Source organism: Dromiciops gliroides, chromosome 2, assembly GCF_019393635.1.
Source record: "Dromiciops gliroides isolate mDroGli1 chromosome 2, mDroGli1.pri, whole genome shotgun sequence".
NCBI lineage: Eukaryota > Metazoa > Chordata > Mammalia > Microbiotheria > Microbiotheriidae > Dromiciops > Dromiciops gliroides.
The window spans coordinates 491,866,503-491,888,437 of record NC_057862.1 but is presented as its reverse complement, the minus strand read 5'-3'; the positions used below and the strand labels follow the sequence as shown (position 1 = coordinate 491,888,437).

The following is a 21,935-nucleotide window of genomic DNA, read 5'->3' as shown; positions in this document are numbered from 1 at the left end:
AATACCAGTGGGTCAAAGAGTAGATATGATAGCAACAATCTGCTTCATTTTTGTATGATCAGAGGCAACTAGGTGGTGCAGTGGATAGAGCATGGGACTTGAAGTGAAGAAACCTGAGTGCAAGTTCAGATCAGACCCATAACTAGCTGTGTGACCCTGGGCAAGTCACAGTTTCTGCCTTAGTTTTCTCATCTGTAAAATTGGGATGATAGCACCTACCTTTCAAGGTTGTGATAATTAAATGAGATAACATTTATAAAGAACTATATAAAGTGCTAGTGATCATTAGTTATTTTTATGATCAGTAACAGACTGGCAGCTTTTTAGAACAAAGATCAATATCAATACTGAATCGGATGCAAGAATAAAAATTTGAAAATAGATATGGTACGATTAAAACAGTTCTACTTTAATAAATTTAAGCAAGTTGTTGATACTGAAAAATGGGAAATGGATAAAAGAAAATATATAAGCAACCACTATTTCTTTAGGAAGATTAATAAATGAAAATCATTTGTCACAACAAAGAAGCCAAAACCAAAAACAATCCCTATAAACAAACCACCAAGGCCTACAAATACTTGTTCTGCTTGGCAGCAGAAATATATGCCAGTTAAGGATAATACTAGTTTGGAATATAAGCTTGTTTGTAGAATCTTTCAGAATAATATATCACCTTAACAATGTCACCTCAGTAGTGAGAAGTAGAAAGAAAAACAGGCTTAAAGAAAAGAATTCTTGCCAAGATGGCAAGAGACACAACTTAATCACATCACCTCAAGGACAACTAGGAAGGAAAGAAAGAGGGAGGAGTGAAGGAATAATGGGAGGAGAAAGGAAAGGAGGATGGGAGGGAGGAAAGAGAGAAGAGAGGAAGAAAGAAGGAAAGAAGGAAAACAAGCCTACTATGTGCCACAGTACTGTGCAGATCCGATTAGTCATATAATTGACCATAAATTATAGAAAATACACAAGACACAATCGCTCCAAAAAGCACCCAAATAACGCCATAGGAAAATGCCTGGAGCAGCAAAACTCATGGAAGAATGTGCTGAAATCAACTTTAAACCAAGAACGGCTTGGAAGGTCAGAAAGAGGGAGCTGCTGTGCTGATACAGGAGTTGAGCCCAACCCCACAGTCACCCTGACACGGATCCAGTCCCAGGAAGGCCTCACCAGAGAAGCAGACCCCCAGAACCTCTGAATCAGCTGAAGTGCCAGTGTCGTCTGGAACTAAGCTCACAGTCTGATGAGTGGGCTGAGCCCTGGGAAGGGGGGAGACCACAGGGGTCTATGCTGGTGCTAAGGCAGAACCTGGATTTTACACCCCTGCTGAGAACCAGGAGGTAGGCTTGAGTAGCAGTGGCCCAGGTTGGGGAGGGGCTAACAACCACAACACACAACACACAAAGCTGGTTGATTAGCAAGTTGGTCTGGGGTCATCTAAGGACCAGGGAACAGGCTGGGCGAGTGAAGAACCTGATTCTCCTTAAATCATACCACCTGGGACTTATTAAGCTTGGGATACTGCAGCCTGGAAACAGTGCCCCACTTTAAGGAGCTAAAAGTCTAGTAAAAGAAAGGCAAGATGAGCTGACAGAGAAAGGTGAGGGCCATAAAAAGTTTCTTCAGTAACAAGGAAGACCAAGGGGCACCCTCAGAGGAAGATGTCAACATCAGGACCCCTATATCTAAAGCTTCCAAAAAAAATACGAATTGGTCTCAGGCCACAGAGGTGCTCAGAAAGGACTTTGAAGATAAAGTTAGAGAGGTAGAGGAAAAAATGGAAAGAGAAATGAAGGTGATGCAGGAAAGACATGAGAAAAAAGTCAACAGCTTGAAAAGTCAAATTGGCCAAATGGAAAAGGAGGTACAAAAGCTCTCTGATGAAAATAATTGCCTAAGAATTAGGATTGAACAAATGGAAGCCAGTGACTTTATGAGAAACCAAGACACAATAAAGCAAATCCAAATGAATAAAAAAAATAGAGGGCAATGTGAAATATCTTCTGGGAAAAACTGCAGACCTGGAAAATAGGTCCAGGAGAGATCATTTGAAAATTATCGGTCTACCTGAAAACCATGATCAAGGAAAGAGCTTTGGCACCATCTTCCAAGATATTCTCAGGGAAAATTGCCCTGAAATTCTAGAAGCAGCAGCTAAAATAGAAATTGAAAGAATCCACTGATCACCTCCAGAAAGAGATCCCAAAAGGAAATCCCCTAGGAATATTATAGCCAAATTCCAGAGGTCTCAGGTCAAGTAGAAAATATTGCAAGCTGCCAAAAAGAAAGAATTCAAGTACTGTGGAGCCCCAGTCAGGATAGCACAAGATCTAGCAGCTTCTACATTAAAGGACTGGAGGGCTTGGAATATGATATTCCAAAGGAAATGGGATTACAACCAAGAATCACCTACCCAGCAAAACTCAGCATTATCTTTCTTTTTTGTTTTTTAATTGTATTATATATTCTTTAATTTAATGTTTGTATTTTTGTGTTATTTAATAAATGCCAAATTATGTTTAGATATTCTACATTCATGTATGGTGTGACAAAATGCCACTTGAAAACATCTTTGTCTTAGTGCTATTTCAGACATGCCCAGAGCAGAGTAGAATTTGTAATTGCTGTTACATATAGTCTACAAAAATAAAAAATAGCATGATCAGCCTGTGGCTTTAAATTTGAACTCAATCATATTATAGCATTTTTAATTTCTAAAAATACATCAATTTATGCTTAATATAAGAAAATGAGAAAACTATACAATGAATGTGCTATGAGCAGTGTAAATGCCTTGGATGCCTTAGTTAATAACTTAGTTGAAGATAATGCTCCTACCAGTTCCAGTGCATTCAATAAACTAACTAATGAACAAGACAGATTTTGTCTTAATTAAGATTGCTATAATTCCCATTCAAAGCCATCAAACATTCCATCTGATGTCCTGGCTTATGATATTCTTTTTTTTTTTTACATATAAGGTATTTTATTTTTTCCGTTACATGTAAAGATAGTTCTCAACTTTTGTTTATATAAGCTTTACAATTTCAGATTTTTCTCCCTCCTTCCCCCCTCCCCTAGACAGCAGGTAATCTGATATAGGTTATATCTATATAGCTATATACATTTACATATATATATATATATATATATATACATACACACACACACACACACACATATCCATAACAACATTAATCCTATTTCTGCATTAATCCTGTTATAAGAGAAAAACTCAGGGCAGTAATGCAAAACCTCAAAATAGAAAAAAAAAAACAATAGCACCCAAAACAAAAGAAATAGTATGGTTCAATCAGCATCTATACTCCACAGTTCTTTTTTTCTTTTCTTTTTTTTTCTTGGATTTGGAGATCCTCTTCTATCATGAGTTCCCTGGAACTCTTCTGTACCATTGCATTGGTGAGAAGAATATAGTCCATCACAGTAGGTCAACACTCAATGTTGATGATACTGTCTACAATGTTCTTCTGGTTCTGCTCATCTCACTCATCATCAGCTCACGTAAGACCCTCCAGGTTTCTCTGAACTACTCCTGCTCATCATTTCTTACAGCACAATAGTATTCCATTGTATTCATATACCACGACTTGTCCAGCCATTCCCCAATTGATGGGCACCCCCTCAACTTCCAATTCCTTGCTACCACATAAAGAGCAGCTATAAATATTTTTGTACATGTGGGTCCCTTTCCCCTTTCCATGATTTCTTTGGGAAAAAGACCTAAAAGTGGAATTGCTGGGTCAAAAGGTATGCACAGCTTTATCGCCCTTTGGGCATAATTCCAAATTGCTCTCCAGAATGGTTGGATCAGTTCACAGCTCCACCAACAATGCATTAGTGTTCCAATTTTCCCACAGCTTCTCCAACATTTATTATCTTCTTTTTTTGTCATTTTAGCCAATCTGATAGGTGTCAGGTGGTACCTCAGAGTTGTTTTAATTTACATCTCTCTAATCATTAGAGATTTAGAGTATTTTTTCATATGGGAATAGATAGCTTTGGTTTCTTCATCAGAAAACTGCCTGTTCATATCCTTTGACCATTTCTCAAGTGTGGAATAACTTGGATTCTTATAAATTTGATTTAGTTCCCTATATATTTTAGAGATGAGGCCTTTATCAGAAGTACTGGCCTCAAAAATTGTTTCCCAGCTTTCTGCCTCCCTTCTAATTTTGGATGCATTGCTTCTGTTTGTACAGAAATGTTTTAATTTAATATAATCAAAATCATCCATGTTGCATTTTATAATATACTCTATCTCTTGTTTGGTCAAAAACTGTTTTCCTTTCCAAAGATCTGATAGGTACACTATTCCTTTCTCTCCTAATTTACCTATGGTATCACCTCTTATGTCTAAATCTTGTATCCATTTTGACCTTATTTTAGTATAAGGTGTAAGATGTTGGTCTAAGCCTAATTTCTGCCATACTATCTTCCAGTTTTCCCAGCAGTTTTTGTCAAATACTGAGTTCCTATCCCAGAAGCTGGAGTCTTTGGGTTTATCAAACTCTACATTACTAGTGTCATTTACTACTGCATTTCCTGAGCCTAGCCTATTCCATTGATCTACCACTCTATTTTTTAGCCAGTACCAGATAGTTTTGATGACTGCTGCTTTATAGTAAAGCTCCAGGTTTGGTACTGCTAACCCACCTTCCTGTGAATTTTTTTTCATTATTTCCCTGGATATTCTTGATTTTTTGTTTTTCCAGATGAATTTTGTTATTATTTTTTCTAGCTGTATAAAATAATTTTTAGGTAGTCTGATTGGTATGGCACTGAATAAGTAAATTAATTTAGGCAGTATTGTCATTTTTACTATATTAGCTCTGCCTATCCATGAGCAATTGATATCTTTCCAATTATTTAGATCTGATTTGATTTGTGTGAAGAGTGTTTGGTAGTTGTGTTCATAGAGTTCCTGGGTTTGTCTTGGCAAGTAGACTCCCAAGTATTTTATATTATCTACTGTTACTTTAAATGGAATTTCTCTTTCTGTCTCTTGCTGCTGGACTTTATTGGTCATGTATAGAAATGCTGATGATTTATGTGGATTTATTTTATATCCTGCTACTTTGCTAAAGTTGTTAATTGTTTCAAGTAATTTTTGAGTTGATTCTCTAGGATTCTTTAAGTATACCATCATATCATCTGCAAAGAGTGATAGTTTTGTTTCCTCCTTGCCTATTCTAATTCCTTTAATTCCTTTCTCTTCTCTGATTGCTAAAGCTAATATTTCTAGGACAATATTAAATAATAGGGGTGATAATGGACATCCCTGTTTCACCCCTGATCTTATTGGGAAGGCCTCTAATTTATCTCCATTGCATATAATACTTGCTGATGGCTTTAGGTAGATACTGTTTATTATTCTAAGGAAAGCTCTACCTATTCCTAAACTCTCTAGTGTTTTTATTAGGAATGGGTGTTGTACTTTGTCAAAAGCTTTCTCTGCATCTATTGAGATAATCATATGATTTTGGTTGGTTTTCTTATTGATATGGTTGATTATGTTAATAGTTTTTCTAATGTTGAACCAGTCCTGCATTCCTGGTATAAATCCCACCTGGTCATAGTGTATTATCCTGGTGATCACTTGCTGTAATCTCCTTGCTAATATCTTATTTAAGATTTTAGCATCAATATTCATTAGGGAAATTGATCTATAATTTTCTTTCTCTGTTTTTGCTTTGCCTGGTTTTGGTATCACCACCATATTTGTGTCATAAAATGAATTTGGTAGAACTCCTTCTTCACCTATTTTTCCAAATAATTTGTATAATATTGGAATTAATTGTTCTTTAAATGTTTGGTAAAATTCACCCGTAAACCCATCTGGCCCTGGGGATTTTTTCTTAGGGAGTTCATTAATGGCTTGTTCGACTTCTTTTTCTAATATGGGTTTATTTAAGGATTTTATTTCTTCTTCAGTTAACCTGGGCAGTTTGTATTTTTGTAAATATTCATCCATTTCATTTAGATTGTCAAATTTATTGGCATACAGTTGGGCAAAATAATTCCTAATTATTGACTTAATTTCCACTTCATTGGTGGTAACATCACCCTTTTCATTTTTGATACTGGTAATTTGGTTTTCTTCTTTCTTTTTTTTAATCAAATTAACCAATATTTTATCTATTTTATTGGTTTTTTCATAAAACCAGCTCCTAGTTTTATTGATTAATTTTATAGTTTTTTTGCTTTCAATCTTATTAATTTCTCCTTTAATTTTCAGGATCTCTAATTTAGTGTCTAATTGGGGATTTCTAATTTGTTCTTTTTCTAGCTTTTTAAGTTGCATGCCCAATTCATTAATCTCCTCTTTCTCTTTTTTATTCATGTAAGCATTTAGAGCTATAAAATTTCCCCTAAGCACTGCTTTGGCTGCATCTCATAGATTTTGGTATGTTGTCTCATTATTGTCATTCTCTTGGATATAGTTATTGATTGTTTCTATGATTTGTTGTTTGGCCCATTCATTCTTTAGAATGAAATTATTTAGTTTCCAAATGATTTTCATTCTACTTTTCCCTGGCTCTTTCTTACATGTAATTTTTATTGCATCATGATCTGAGAAGGATGCATTTACTATTTCTGCCTTTCTACATTTGACTATGATGTTTTTGTGCCCTAATACATGGTCAGTTTTTTAAAATGTGCCATGTACTGCTGAGAAAAAGGTATATTCCTTTCTATCCCCATTCAATTTTCTCCAGACATCTATCATGTCTAACTTTTCTAGTAATCTATTCACCTCTTTCACTTCTTTCTTATTTATTTTTTGGCTAGATTTATCTAATTCTGAGAGGGGGAGATTCAGATCCCCCACTAGTATAGTATTACTGTCTAATTCCTCTTGTAACTCATTTAACTTCTCCTCTAAGAACTTGGATGCTATACCACTTGGCGCATACATATTTAATATTGATATTACTTCATTATCTATAGTACCTTTAAGTAAGATGTAATTTCCTTCCTTATCTCTTTTAATGAGATCTATTTTTGCCTGCACTTTGTCTGAGATAAGGATTGCTACCCCTGCCTTTTTTACTTTAGCTGAGGCATAATATATTCTGCTCCAGCCTTTTACCTTTACTCTGTGTGTATCTCTCTGCTTCAAATGTGTTTCTTGTAAACAGCATATTGTAGGGTTCTGGTTTTTAATCCACTCTGCAATTCGCTTCCATTTTATAGCAGAGTTCATCCCATTCCCATTCACAGTTATTATTACTGACTGTCTATTCCCCTCCATTCTATTTATCCCCTTTGTACTTTTCCCCCCTTCTTTCACCCTATTCCTCCTCACTGATGTTTTACTTCTTACCCCTGCCTCCCCCGATCTGCCCTCCCTTTTTATCACCCCCCTCTCTTTTCTTTACCCTTTTCTTCCTTGCTTTTGTCCTCCCTTCTATCAGTCCCCCCCTTTCCCTTCCCCTTTTGTTTCCCTAAAGAATGAGTTAAGTTTCTTTATCCCAATGAACGTATATGTTATTCCCTCTTTAAGTCAAATCTAATGAGAATAGGGTTGAAACAATGTTCCCCCCTCCTTTCTTTCCCTCTATTGTAATAGGTTTTTTTCCACCTCTTCATATGATATAATTGATCCCATTCCACCTCCCCTTTCCTCTCCTCCCCATAGACTCCCTTTTTAACCCCTTAATTCTTTTGTATCATCACATCAAAGACAATTTATATTTATACCCTCTATATAAAGTCCTTCTCTCTGCCCAAATACATTTACAATTCTTAAGAGTTATGAGTATTATCTTCCTGTGTAGGGATATAACCAGTTTAACCTAATAGGGTAACCTTTTTTTTTCCCCCTCTGTTTACCTTTTTAAACTTCTCTTGAATCTTGTATGTTGAGATCGAATTTTCTATTCAGTTCTGGTCTTTTCACCAGGAAAGATTGAAAGTCCCCAATGTTATTAAATGTCCATCTTTTCCCCTGAAAGAAAATGCACATTTTTGCTGGGTAATAGATTCTTGGCTGCAATCCAAGCTCCTTTGCCTTCCGGAATATCATATTCCAAGCCTTGCGGTCCTTTAATGTTGAAGCTGCCAGGTCCTGAGCAATCCTGACTGTGGCTCCATGATATTTAAATTGCTTCTTTCTGGCTGCTTGGAGTATTTTCTCCTTCACCTGATAATTCTGGAATTTGGCTACAATATTCCTTGGAGTTTTCCTTTTGGGGTCTCTTTCAGGAGGTGGTCGGTGGATTCTTTAAATGATGATTTTATCCTCTGATTCTATGATATCAGGGCAGTTCTCTTTAATAATTTCCTGGAATATGGTGTCTAGATTCTTATCTTCCAACTGTCCCACTTTAATTTTTAAGGCATTGTTTTCTTCAGTGAGATTAAGCACCTTTTTTTCCATTTGGCCAAATGAATTTTTTAAGGCTTTGTTTTCTTCAGTGAAATTATGTGCTTCCTTTTCCAAGCTGTTGATTCTTTTTTCATAGTTTTCTTGTTTTGCTTTCATTTCTCTCCCCATTTTTTCTTCTACCTCTTGCAATTGATTTTTAAAATCCTTTTTGAGCTCTTCCAGGAAGGCTTTTTGTTCTTGCGACCAATTCACCTTCCCTCATGAGGCTTCAGATGTAGGCAATTTGAGGCTCTTGTCCTCATCTGAGTATGTATTGGCTTCTTCCCTATTGATACAGAAGCTCTCAATGGAGAGGGCTCTTTTTTGCTTCTTACTCATTATTGCAGCTTATTTATTTATTCTTTAAGTTGAGGTCTGCTCTGGGGCCACCAGGGCCCCTGTCTTGGGCTTCTTGTGCAGGGGTATAGGTGCTGTGTGACCGGGTTTTTACTCTGAGGCCTTTATGGTGTGTGAAGATTCCCCCGCCCTGCACTTCCTGTCTGATTGTGCTCGGCCAGCCAGGCACCGGACCCCGGCGTCTGATCCTGCCTGACCCGTTCGTGGCCCTCTCGGCCGGTGCAGGTAGGTTTTTCCACTGTCCTTCTTGGCCACCAGATTTTTGAACCAGGTTCCAGGGGCCTCAGTTGTTCGGCTGTGGCCCGCAGCTCCTGCTGACTTGCCCCAACCCCCTCGGCGCTGGGTTGCTGCCCTGCACTGGGCCTCCCTTTTGCCTGAGTCAGATCGACCTTTTCCTGAAGTTTTCTAAATTCTCTGGTTGGAGGACTGTGTCTCTCTGTCTCTTTGCAGGTTCTGTAGTTTCAGAATCCGTCCAGAGGCTTGATTTAATGTTCATTTTGAGGGAACAGAAGGAGAGCTCAGGCAGCTTGCTGCTTCCTCTCCGCCATCTTCAGCATTATCTTTCAGTGGAAAAAATGGGCCTTTAATGAAAAAGAAGACTTTCAGATATTTGTGATGAAAAGACCTGAACTGAATGGCAAATTTGACTTTCAAATACAAGACCCTAGAGAACCATAAAAAAATTGGAGCTGGGGGACATACCTGGGGCCGTACAGTGGGCGACTGTCTTGTGTCCGAGGCCGGGTTTTGGCTGGGATCCCCTTGGGTCCAGGGGTGACGATTTGTCCACTGTGTCACTTAGTTAGATGATAACATCTTTAGGGTTAAATTGAGGGGTGAAGGGAATTCACTGGAGGAGGGGAAAAGACAGAAGTAAAATCCTACATGAAAGTAACAGGAAAAGGCTTATGCAGTTGGGGAAGAGATGGGAGAGGAGCAGGGTAGTAAATGAATTTTACACTCATCAGAAAAGGCTCAAAACCTTAAACTCATCAGAGCTGCCTCAAGGAGGGACTAACAGACACACCCAACTGGGTGTAGTAATCTATTTAATCTGGGCTCAAAGACCTCAATCTCATTAGAATTGGCTCAAGGAGGGAATAATGTACACACTCAATTGGGTGAAGTAATCTCTCTAACCCTACAGGAAATAAGAGGGGAAGGGGATAAAGAGAGAGGGGCAAAAGAAGGAAGAGCAGATTGGGGGAGGGGACAGACAGAAGCAAATCCCTTTTGAAGAGTGATAGGATGAAAGAAGATGGATAAAAGAATAAATATCATGGGGAAGGGAATAGGATGGAAAGGAAACAGTTAACAATAGTAATCAAGAAAAAGAGAAAAGGGGGGAAAATTGTACAAAAAATATTTATAGTGTGTAATTTAAGATTCTAAATGTGGATTCTAATGTGTTCCCCCAGTTTGGGGGAAACTGACTAAAAATCACTGATAAAACGAGTTTAGGTTTTTAAGGGTTTATTGGAAAATAGAAAGAAAAAGATTGAGAACAGAATTCTAACAGCCTGGCATTCCTATCTTTCCTCAAATTTCCTGTGAAGTCCTCTGCCGCCGCCACCATCAAGCCCGGAAGCCAAAAAGGCCAGCGCTCTCTGCTCAGGCTCCCTTTCCTCCTTCCTGTCCCCTCCCAGACCATAGGAGGCTCCTCCAGTTGATTGGCTGGTAGACTTGATAGACAGCACCCATGAGCAAATGTCATTTCCTGACGCCAAGGAAAATCCACAATGCCTCTGAGGCATTTTCCTCATGGTGGAGCTCTCCACAGCAAGTCTCCAGTAGGTGGCGTCATTCCAATCATTACAATAGCAACTCTTGGTGGAGGCTAAGAATTGAGAATCAAGGGAATGTCCATCAATTGAGGAATGATGGAAAAAGCTGTGGTATATGATTGTAGTGGAATGGTCTTGTGCTACAGGAAATGACAAACAGGATGATCCCAGAAAAACCTGGAAAGACTAATGAACATCGATGTATAGTGAAGTGAGCAGAGCTGGGAGGACATTGTGGGTAGTGACAACAGTATTGTTCAGTGAGCAATTGTGAATGACTTAACTACTCTCAGCAGTGCAATGATCCAAGACAAACCCAAGGAACTAATGAGGAAGCTTACACCTCTATAGAAAGAACTGATAAAAAGAACATTTGTGGATTGTACATATATAACCTGATTGCAATCTTGTGGAGGGGGTAGGAAAGGGAGGGAGGGAGAAAAATTTGGAACTCTAAATCTTATGAAGATGAATGTTGAAAACTACCCTTACATGTAAATGGAAAATAAAATAAATGTTTGTTGCTGGAAAAAATAAAATAAAATGCAAAAAAAAAAGAAAATACACATTCTCGTTTTGCTTATTGTGGACTTTGAAAAGCTTTCCTCCAACGAAGCTTCACATGTATCTATAAAAATCAAAGCAGATTCTTTGAAACATTCAATAACAGTTAATGCTGATCCTCTTTTTATTAATTTCAAGTGTACCATAAAACAGGGACATATAAGCTTTCCTAAAATATTTGTCACTGTCGTGGAGAATAAGGAATCTTATTTAAGGCATCATACAGTTAGTCAGTGATAGACTCTAGATTCAAAACCAGATCTTTTTAACGAAAAGCTAGTGGTAATTCTACTATATCATAATTTCTACTCCATGCTTTGTCCTTTCTTCATTACTCAAAAGCTTGCAGGCATTTAGGGGCTACCTATTGTACCCCCTCTCTTTTTTTTGGAGACTGAGTCTCCCTATCTTGCCCTGGTTGGAAGTACAGCAGCTGCTTGGGAACCATATCCCTCTGTGGATCTGGATGGGAACTCTGACCTGCTCAGTATTTCTGACCTAGGCCAGTTTGCCTTTTCTTAGGCAGCCTGGTGTCTCTTCTCTGTCCCAGGCACTCACAATATTAGTCACATTTAGTGTGAACATTCAATTGATATTAGTGCTACTGTAGCTCAGAACCCCTGAACTCAAGCAACCCATCTGCTTTGACCTCCAGTAGCAGGGATTGATTATAGGAGTGTACCAGCACACCTGGCTCCTACCAACCTTTAAAAATCTCATTTCTTCTCATGCACTGCCCCAGTTTTGGTTGAACTTAAATGGAGATTAGAAGGATTGGAAAATGGAAAAGGCTGAAAGACAGACACATTAACTATAATTGGGTTTTTCATCTATTGTTTTCATTTCTATTTTGTTCCAACAATTGCCTGTTCCAAGCTGGAGTTCATGCCCATCCCTTTTATAGTTTCAAATCTGAGCCCAGCAAACCTAATAAGTGTTCTTGCTTCTCTCTGCATCTTGTGAGCTCCCTTATTTTCAGTTGCATTTAAGAACAATAAATAACATAGACAGTTATAGAACATCATAAAATTATAGAGCTCCAAAGGGACTTTAGAGACAACCTAGTACAGCTCCCTTGTTTTTATAGATGAGGAAACTGAGACCAGAGAGGGAAGTGACTTTATTATATACAATATATTCTTTCTCTCCATGCTCCACTCATTCTTCTTTCAACTTGTCTTGAAGATCTAATTTTTATCTCTTCAAGGTTCCCCACCCCTAACCCCCTTTATTCTCCTAACCCTCTCTGCAGAGGACCTGACTTCATAATTTACTGAAAAAATAAAGTCTTTTTGCTATAAGCTCCCTTTTCACACCTACTCCATATCTCCACTTTCTTCTTTGGTCTAGTCTCTGATGAAGAGGTAGTCCTTCTCTTCACCAAAGCTAACCCCTCTACATGTACTCTGGGTCATTTCCCTTTCCTTTAGAACATAGCCTCCATAATCATCTCCACCTCTTATTCCAGTCTTCAGTCTCCCTATCTCCTGGCTCATTTTTTGATACCCGTAAACACGCACACACACCCTCTTCCTTAAAACAAACAAACAAAAACACCCCTTGACTTGACCCTACCCCCTGTTTCTCTCTCACCTCCCTTTCACAGCCAAGCTCCCAGAAAAAGCTGTCTATATGTCTGTGTTCTAGCTTCCAACCTTATGACTTGACTGCTGTCTCCAAAGGAGTGGGGAGGAGGGGGGGGGGGGAGACAGAGACAGCATCAGAGGGACAGAGACTAATTCGATATCTCTTTATCTACTGGTCCCTTCCCTGCTACCTTCACACATGCCAAACCTCTGTAATCTTTCTTCCCCAACCTGCCTCCCTACAAAAACCTATGCTTCACTTGACTCTTTCAACCCTTCAAGTAAATTCCTGTCTTTCTCTTCCCTTTTATAGCTAAACTACTAGAAGGGAAAAAAACCTCTCTATACAAGATTACCTGCATTTTCTCACTTCTCAACCCAATGCAATATATTGGTTTCCATTCCCTTTATAGAAATCACTCAGCTAGGTCACTAATGATGGCTTTAATACTAAATCTAATAGGCACAACATCCTTTTAAACTTTCTGCAACCTTTCAGCCCTTCAGATGTTTGTAAACTTCCACTTTCTGGTTCTCTGAGTTTGATTTATTTAGGTACAATTTCTGTATGTTAGCAAAATGAAGTTACAACTATTTCAGCCTTCTATATTGATTAATTATCCCAGTGTCCCCTGTTGAAGTTTGGTCTTAATTAGGTAGAAATTTGCAAAGTACAGAAAGAGCATGGCTAGTTGCTTTTCCCACCTGCTATATTTTAATGAACAATTACCTTTATGCGTAGCCTCCTCTCATCTTGATCTCAGTATTTCTGCTTGATATATAAGAGGAAAATAACATCTGTTGTTTCTTAGCCAGTAAACATTCAAAACTACATTAGAGATTAATACCTTTTTCTTCATTTCTGAACTTAGTAAAATTAGATGATTTCTCATGCCTATTTTTACATATGTGCTATTTTACATATGCCTATTTTTGCATAGTACATGGTTGTGGGGGCTGTTTCCAAGTATAGAAGTATAATGTGGGAGGAAATCTTTGAGTTAGCTCAAGTTGTACAGAGTATTTTCTCTCTTGTCAGGAGAGAATTAACCTTTTCATAGTGGGGTACCTCCCCCCACCCTAGTTTTGTTTTTTATTTGAAATTTGATGAACTGATGCATCTGTCTGGATTTTTTCTGCCAGGGAGAGCTAAAGTCTGGTTCAGAGTCATAGAATTTTAGAACGAGGAAGAACCTTTGAGACCTTCCAGGCTTCTTCACCTTATATACCTCTCTGGCAATCTGGTAAAGCCTGTGGACCCCTTTTCAGATTAATGTTTTTAAATACATGACATAAAATTAAACAGGGTTACAAACGAGACCAGTTATATTGGAATATTCGTAAAAATGGTTTTATTTTCTTTTTATTATGTTTTTGAAACTGGGTCTTCCTAGCTCACCCAGACTGGAAATGCAGTGGCTATTCATGGCCCCATCCCAACTGCTGATAGTTTATGGGAGCTTAATTCTCTATTTCTGTTTTTTTTTGTTTGTGGGTTTTTTGGGTGAGGCAATTGGGGTTAAGTGACTTGCCCAGGGTCACACAGCTAGAAAGTGTCAAGTGTCTAAAGCCGAATTTGAACTCAGGTCCTCCTGAATCCAGGGCCAGTGATCTATCTACTGCGCCACCTAGCTGCCCCCTGAATTCTCTATTTCTAACATGGGCTGGTTCACTTCTCCATAGGCAGCTTGATGCCAGAGGAACCCCAGCACTTTGGGGTTCACTATATTGGTGTCAGTCTTTGTGTAAATGTCTAAATGGTTTTTAGCTCTACTGAAGCTTAGAACTCCCTATCTCAAGTGGTTAATCAAGCCTCAGTTTCCCCAGTAGCAGGAATTATAGGCATGATCCATGCTACTTAAACAAAATGTTTTGGTTGGGGGTTTTTTAGTTTGTTTTGTTTTCATTTTTGTTTTTTTGGCCAGACAATGAGGATTAAGTGACTTGCCCAGGGTCACACAGCTAGTAAGTGTCAAGTGTCTGAGGCCAGATTTGAACTCAGGTCGTTCTGAATCCAGGGCTTTATCCACTGCATCATCTAGCTGCCCCTTGGTTTTTTGGTTTTTTGGTTTTTAAGTTAATGGACCCAGGTTAAGAATTGCTAACCAAGGCCAACCACTTAATTTTTCAGAAAGAGAAATTGAGACTCAAGGAAGGATGATTACCTGCTTAAGGTCATACAGCTAGTTAGATGAGCCTAAGACTAGAATCCAGATCTCTTGATTCTAAATTAGCTCCTACCCTACATTGAAAGTTTACATCAGAGGAACAGTGTTGTATCTTGTCCTCTAAAGTGGATTAGAGAAATCCAGTCAAGTGGAGTGTGGGGAAAGGGGATTACAAGATGGAAATGACCCAATTACAAGTTGCCTCATGACCACTTAAAATATTTTCTTTATTTCAGGCTTTGGATGTGGACCGTACAGTTCTTTACAAAATGAAGAAATCAGTGAAAGCAATAAACATCTCTGGGCTGGGTGAGTACCTGATGGGATACTGTGGGTATCAAAGCTCTCCACCTAGCACTGAGAATGGCAGAATAAGTTCTTTTTCAGAATATCTAAATAGCAGGGGAGTTTGATGATTCCCTTTCTCGTAGGATCCTGGTACTACATTTTAATAAAAACAAACAAAGAAAAAGTCTAGTTTTGGTTCTTCAGCCACATTTGTCCTCCTTGCTTCTCGTCCGGTGTTATATTTTGTCATCTAATGTGCTTGTACTCTTCAGCTTTCTTTTCCCAGTAATTCCTCCCACAACCAACCTAGACCATGTCATATTCATCTTTGCCTTTCTGGCTTGGCTCACACCATTCCCCAAGCTTGGATTCATAGACTCAAACTGCTAAAATTAGAAGGAACCATTGAGGTCGTCTACTATAACCTTCCACTTATTGCAGTAGTCATCTATAATATCTCTGACAATTTTTATCCAGCATCTACTTGAATACTTCCCCTGATGGAATACTTACTATTCAGCAAAAAAGGCCAGGTTTATTTTTGGACAATTCCAGACACGCAAAATTGCTGTATAGTTACATCAACAAAGAATGCTATCAGTTGGGAATGGGAGAGAAAAAAGGGAAAAGAGAGCATTGAGTTTAATCTGGGATGGCTTTATGAAGGAGACAGAATTTGTGCTGGGTATTTAAGGATGAGTGGGATTTAGGCTAGTGAGAGGAGAGGGGGATGCTTAGGACATTTGCATATCTACACTTGCCCTGGTTACTGTCATTGTAGCCCTTTGATCCCAGTGGACAAGTACACATTCATTACTACTTCTGGAAGCTGACTTAGCTTTGAAACTTTCAGCTTTGACCCTATCACTTGAAATCATGGAATTTTAGAGAGAAAAGGAACCTTAGAGATGGTCTCATTTAGTACCTCACTTTACAGATGAGACAACCGAGGTCTGAAGAGGAAACATGACATGTTTAATGTTATATAACAAACAAGTCAGTGACAGCGCTTAGATAGCCCAGAATCAAGGTCTCCTGTCACTTTTGGCCCATTGTTTCACTAGTCATACTATTGCCTTTGTTTTGATAATCATTAATTTGATAATTATTGTTTTTTTATAATTATACTTTATATCAGTGTTTATTTTTATATATGTTGAATCACTCTGCTAGATTGTGAGGTTCATGGAGTAGGGGCTATATCTTAATTACCTTTCCATCTTTCTCTAATGCTTAGTGCATTCAATATAGTTACTTATTAAATGGTCATCGATCGAATTATGAATAATGGTTTTTCCACATGGCCAGAAAAGTTTCTCTGATGTCCTTAAATTAATAAACATTTATTCATTATTTAGAAAGAGTGAATAACTCTGATTTTAAAGGTATTTTAGATAGGCAGAATACTGAATTTTGCTGGTAAACAAGACAAACAAAAATTGTTTTGATATTTGGATGTTTCTGTTTATACTTCACTGTGATGTCTTGGGGCTGTTGAATTGGGGGAGTTTTATAGGATCATAACTATGAGAGATGTTAGAGATCATCTTCCCTTTTTACAGAAAAGGAAACCAAACCAAACACCAAATAGATGAAGTGACTTGTCTGGAGTCACATGGGTAGAGATTTGAATCTAGATCTTCTGACTCTAGATCCAGGTCTCTCAGATAGGTCTTAGAAATAATTTTTGTATTGGCTCTTTCTATAGTTATTCTCATCATAAATAAAAAGGAAACTTTTTAGCTACTTGGATAAAACTTGGCTACGTGACTGCTGTGTGTCCCTTTGGAGCTCTTGAGAAAGGCAAATGTAAATCTCCCAAGGCCCTTCCTGGAAGTCTTAATTTATAAAATAAACAAAGGTTCAGTCAGATGTTAGAAAGTTCTCCACTGAGATTCTAACCAACTTCTAACTCCCCTCAGTTCCCAGTGTGGCCTGTGTCACCTTTTTCTTTTTTCTTTTTTTTTTTTTTTTATTAAAAGTATTTTATTTTTTTCCCATTACATGTAAAGATAGTTCTCAACTCTTGTCTATACAAGCTTTCCAATTTCAGATTTTTCTCTCTCCCCTCTCCTAGACAGCAGGTAATCTGATATAGGTTATATATATATATATATATATATATATATATATATAAATATAAAAATATGTTTAATGTTATTTTATATATATATATATATAAATATGTTTAATGTTATTTTATATATATATATATATATATAAAATAACATTAAACATATTTCTGCATTAGTCATGTTATAAGAGAAAAATCAGAGCAATGATGAAAAACCTCAAAACAGCACCAAAAACAAAAGAAATAGTATGGTTCATTCAGCATCTATACTCTACAGTTCTATCATGAGTTTCCTGGAACTCTTCTCTACCATTGCATTGTCACCCCTTTTCTTAATGGGGCCATGTTCCTACCTTGTTGTTGTTTGGTCTTTTTCAACCCATTTGGGGTTTTCTTGCAAAGATACTGGCCACTTCCTTCTTCAGCTCATTTTACAGGTGAGGAACTGAGGCAAACAGAGTTAAATGACTTGCCCAGAGTCACACAGCTAGTATATGAGGCCAAATTTGCAGGTCTTTCTGACTCCAAGCCCAGTACTCTATCCCCTGTGCCACCTAGCAGCTTTTGTTCCTACCTTTGTGGTTAGATACTTTTTTTTTTTAATTCACTAGCCCTAGGTTCCACGTGACTTTTGTTTTTTCTCCAAAACCCAATCCACCCTCATAGGACAAAGATCTGTCCAAAGATTATGCAAAAGCATGTGCCACACGTTTAGAAGATTATGATATACACCCTCCCATTGTGCTTTGAAGGATTTAATACCTCTCAGGTGCTTAAGCTCTGGTATGCTTGTTATAAAAGCCAAACAAATGAACATTTAATTTGGTAACTTCTCCAATATAATAGAAGCATAGAACTTTAGACCTACAAACCTTAATACTTTTCTGTGGTTTAATACTTGATTTTAAGGGTTATAAAGGGAATCAGTTTCTCTCAGTCACATAGCTAGTTAGGATTTCTGCTTTTTAAGAGATAGAAGAAAAAAAAAATGAAGCGTGATTATAAAGTAATGACTGGGGGCAGCTAGGTGGCTCAGTGGATAAAGCACTGACCCTGGATTCAGGAGGACCTGAGTTCAAATCCAGCTTCAGACACTTAGTAGCTGTGTGACCCTGGGCAAGCCACTTAACTTTCATTGCCCTGCCAAAAAATTATAAATAAAACATATATATATGAAACATTTGAGTATCAGTGTGCCCTATAAGCACTTATAAAAACAGTTACATTATTTGAAATCTTGTTTCCAAAAAAGATGCTAGACATCCCAACCAGATGTATTTTTCAGGGGAGAAAATGTCTTGGTGGGTTCCAGTTTGCAGAAACAGCTATTGTAATTCTTGTTGAGAAACAGTTTCTATAACATTTTTCCCACCCGTAATAAGCTGCCATCTGTCCTCCTTTCAAAGAAAAATTCCCAGTTGTACATATTTATTTAAAAATGTGTTTAGAAAGAAATTTCCCAAGCTTGGTCTCAGCACAAAGGTGATCTTTTTCCTTCATTTTCTGGGAAGTTTAGGCCAAATTTTTTCAGCTGTGTTTGACTTATCAGTGGGTGGAAACATTTTTCTCTTTATTAAGAAAGAAACAACAAAAACTATTTTATTTTCACTTCTCTAAAATCACTGTAACTCCTGTGCTAGATTTGAACTCAGGTACTCCTGACTCCAGGGCCGGTGCTCTATCCACTGCGCCACCTAGCTGCCCCTACCTAATCTTAATATTATAGAAAATTTTAGAATGGTTTCAAAGCACATATATATTCAAAAGAAAAAGACCCCAAAGGAAGGGAATTTTCATTTACTGTCCATGTTTTATTTTGAAAAAAGAAAAAATTCAATAGTTAGGTGTGTTTGGGGGTGAGTGGATGCGACATATTTTATAATATTAATTATAATATCCAAGTGCACAAAGTTTGGCTACTGAGGCAAAATTTCAACACAGGTTAAATATGATCATTGAGGCAGAATTCATGAGGATCATGGGATCATGTCTTCAGAGCTGTGAAGAACATTAGAGATCACACAGACTCATTCCTTTTCTTCATCTAGAACGACCCCCTTGTTTTAATAGATGAAGAAACTGAAGGTCACAGAGATTTAATGGCTTGCACAAGATCATACATATAGTAAATGATAGAGGTCGATAACCTAGTGGAAGAAAAACTAGTGGAAGAAAACTGGAGATTGTCTGGAATAAATGCTAATACAGGTAGGTGGATTTGGAAGTGGTTGACTGGCCAGATCCAAATTGTTATTGACTTCAGAATGAGGTTTCCCGTGGGCTTCCCCAGTGGTATCTTTGTTTGGTGACGTTTTTTGTTGCTTTTTTTCCAAAGAGTTCAGAAAATTGTGTGCTATATAGAAATCCACTCCCCTGAGGATGGAAACACCATGGAGAAACTTGTAGGTGAATATATAAAAGGAGATAGCCATAGAAGTGGCATTTTTATGGAAACCTATAACAGATTTTACTTGTTAAAATAAAGTCGGGGGAATGAAACATCTGACATGAAGCTGCAAAATTGACACAGAGGCAAAATCTAGCATCGATAGGGAGACTTCAATTCTTTGGAATTCTAATGTCTGTCTCATGTTGGTAAAAAAAATAGCATCGAATCAATGTTTTACTTGCCTTTACTTATCCTTCATACTATAGAGGAAGCAATGAGGAGACATGTTCAAATGTGATAATGTAGATAATGCACTCTATAAATGTAAGCTGTTTCTGTTATTATTATTAAATGTTCTCCCACTGACTTCTGACCAACAAGAAATCCTGATAGGAATGTGATTAGAAACTCTGGTGTGATTGTGTCCTTTGGGAGCTTATTATTGTCAAGGTGCTATCGAACAAATATACTCTGATATTTAGGAAAGCAAACTGCAAAAGAAAAAAAAGTGAGGAAAAAGTAGGTGCAGTCCAATGGTGAAAGACCATGGAAGGGACTGGCTCAAGGCATTTTTGAACAATTAAAAACTAACAAAAATTCTAAACACCTAGAGTTTCTTAACCTGGGTTCTGTGAGCTTATATTAACATTTTGATAATATTTCAGTTTAATTTCTTTTCTTTGAAATGCAGTGTATTTTTATGCATTTAAAAACATGATTCTATGAAGGGGTCCAAAGGTTTCACCAGACTGCCAAAGGGCAGCACACAAAAAAGGGTAAGAACCTCTGATCTAGAAGAATGTTATCCAGGGAGCTCTGGAAGTTCAGGGTTGTAAAAGGCACATATAAAAGGGAGAAAGAGGAATTCTTATCTTTCAGCAAACACCGGTTAACACCTATTATGTGAAAGGTTCTTTGCTGGCATTGGTAATTCCAAGACAAAAGAAAAGACAGTTTTGGCATTCAGGAACCCTCATCACCTCTGGCCTACATTGTTGCAACAGTCTCTTACTTGGTATCCTTATCTCTAGTTCTTCCTCTTTCACTTCAATCCACAGATATCAAATTGACATCCTTGAAGTACCTGGCTGATTATGCCATCCCCCTGATTTGTAAGTGTCAGTGGTTCCTTCTTGACTATAAAGTTAAAGACAAACACCTTAAATTACTTCTCCAAACTGATTGCAATTACCTCCCTTCATGTAGGTTCCAGCCAAATGGACCTACTTTTTCTCACATATATTCTGTCCCACATATATCCTGTCCATGTGTGCATCTCTTTGCACGGTCTGTGCTTTGCCTCCACCAAACCCCTAGCAACTCTGGTTTCCTTCAAAACTCAGTACAGGTACAGCCTCCCACAAGAAACCTTGAATTCCATAGTTGTAAATTCCCCTCTCAATTACTTTATATGTACTTTGTTTATGTTTTGTACATAAATACCTGTACACATTTTGTTTTTCCAGTGGAAAGATGGTACTGTTTTTTTATTTTTTCTTTATTTCTCTCTGTGCACAGCATAGTGCTGAGAACATAGTAGGTGCTCAATAAATGCATATTGAATTGAATTGAGCTTATATTCTATTGGGATAAGTGGGAATGAATGCAAAAGAGTAGCATACCTCGGGAATTTCTGATGACCTGAAGATTGCCTCCCCCCCCCCAAAAAAAGCCAAAGTCAATTAAAAAATGTTTTTAAAATTAAAAAGAATTACTGGTCAAACCAAAATGAACAAGGAAGGGCTAGGCAATTAGTAACAAATAGTAGAGACATGGAATCATGCAATACCCATTTTGTTGCTGTTTTCTACATGAAAGGGAATGATTTTCACCTTGGGAAGGGTAGAAAATTCATGGTTAAGAGGGGACTGCATCCAAGCAAGGTAGGGAGATAGCAAGAGAGCACTTAACTGATTTTAATGAGTCATGCTCCAGCAAAATTACATTCTAGGATACTGAAAGAACTTACAATTGTGATGACTAGAGTACTGTTGGTAATCTTTGAGGACCAGGGGAGAAGAAAGTTTCCAGAAGAGTACACATAGGCAAATGTTCAAATATTCACAAAGGCCAAAAAAATGCAGATTCTAGAAATTATCTTTCAAATAAACATGGCATTTATCACCAAAACTATAGCATAGTTCATTTATCTAGTTAGTGATTACTTAAAGAAGAAGGCCAAGGGGTCAGCTAGGTGGTGCAGTGGATAAAGCATCAGCCCTGGATTCAAGAGGACCTGAATTCAAATCTGGCCTCACACATTTGACACTTACTAGCTGTGTGACCCTGGGCAAGTCACTTACCCCTCATTACCCTGAAAACAAAAAAAC

At 37.7% G+C, this 21,935-nt stretch overlaps 1 protein-coding gene across 4 annotated transcripts in view; it reads left to right on the top strand.

Annotated features, from left to right (window-relative positions):
- Nucleotides 1-21,935, top strand: part of ASAP2 (ArfGAP with SH3 domain, ankyrin repeat and PH domain 2) — a 290,308-nt gene that overhangs the window by 83,453 nt on the left and 184,920 nt on the right. For all 4 annotated transcript variants that reach the window (XM_043983860.1, XM_043983863.1, XM_043983858.1 and 1 more), the window contains exon 2: nt 15,091-15,163. In XM_043983860.1, coding sequence (XP_043839795.1) covers nt 15,091-15,163 — 73 coding nt within the window. The remainder of the gene's footprint in view (nt 1-15,090; nt 15,164-21,935) is intronic.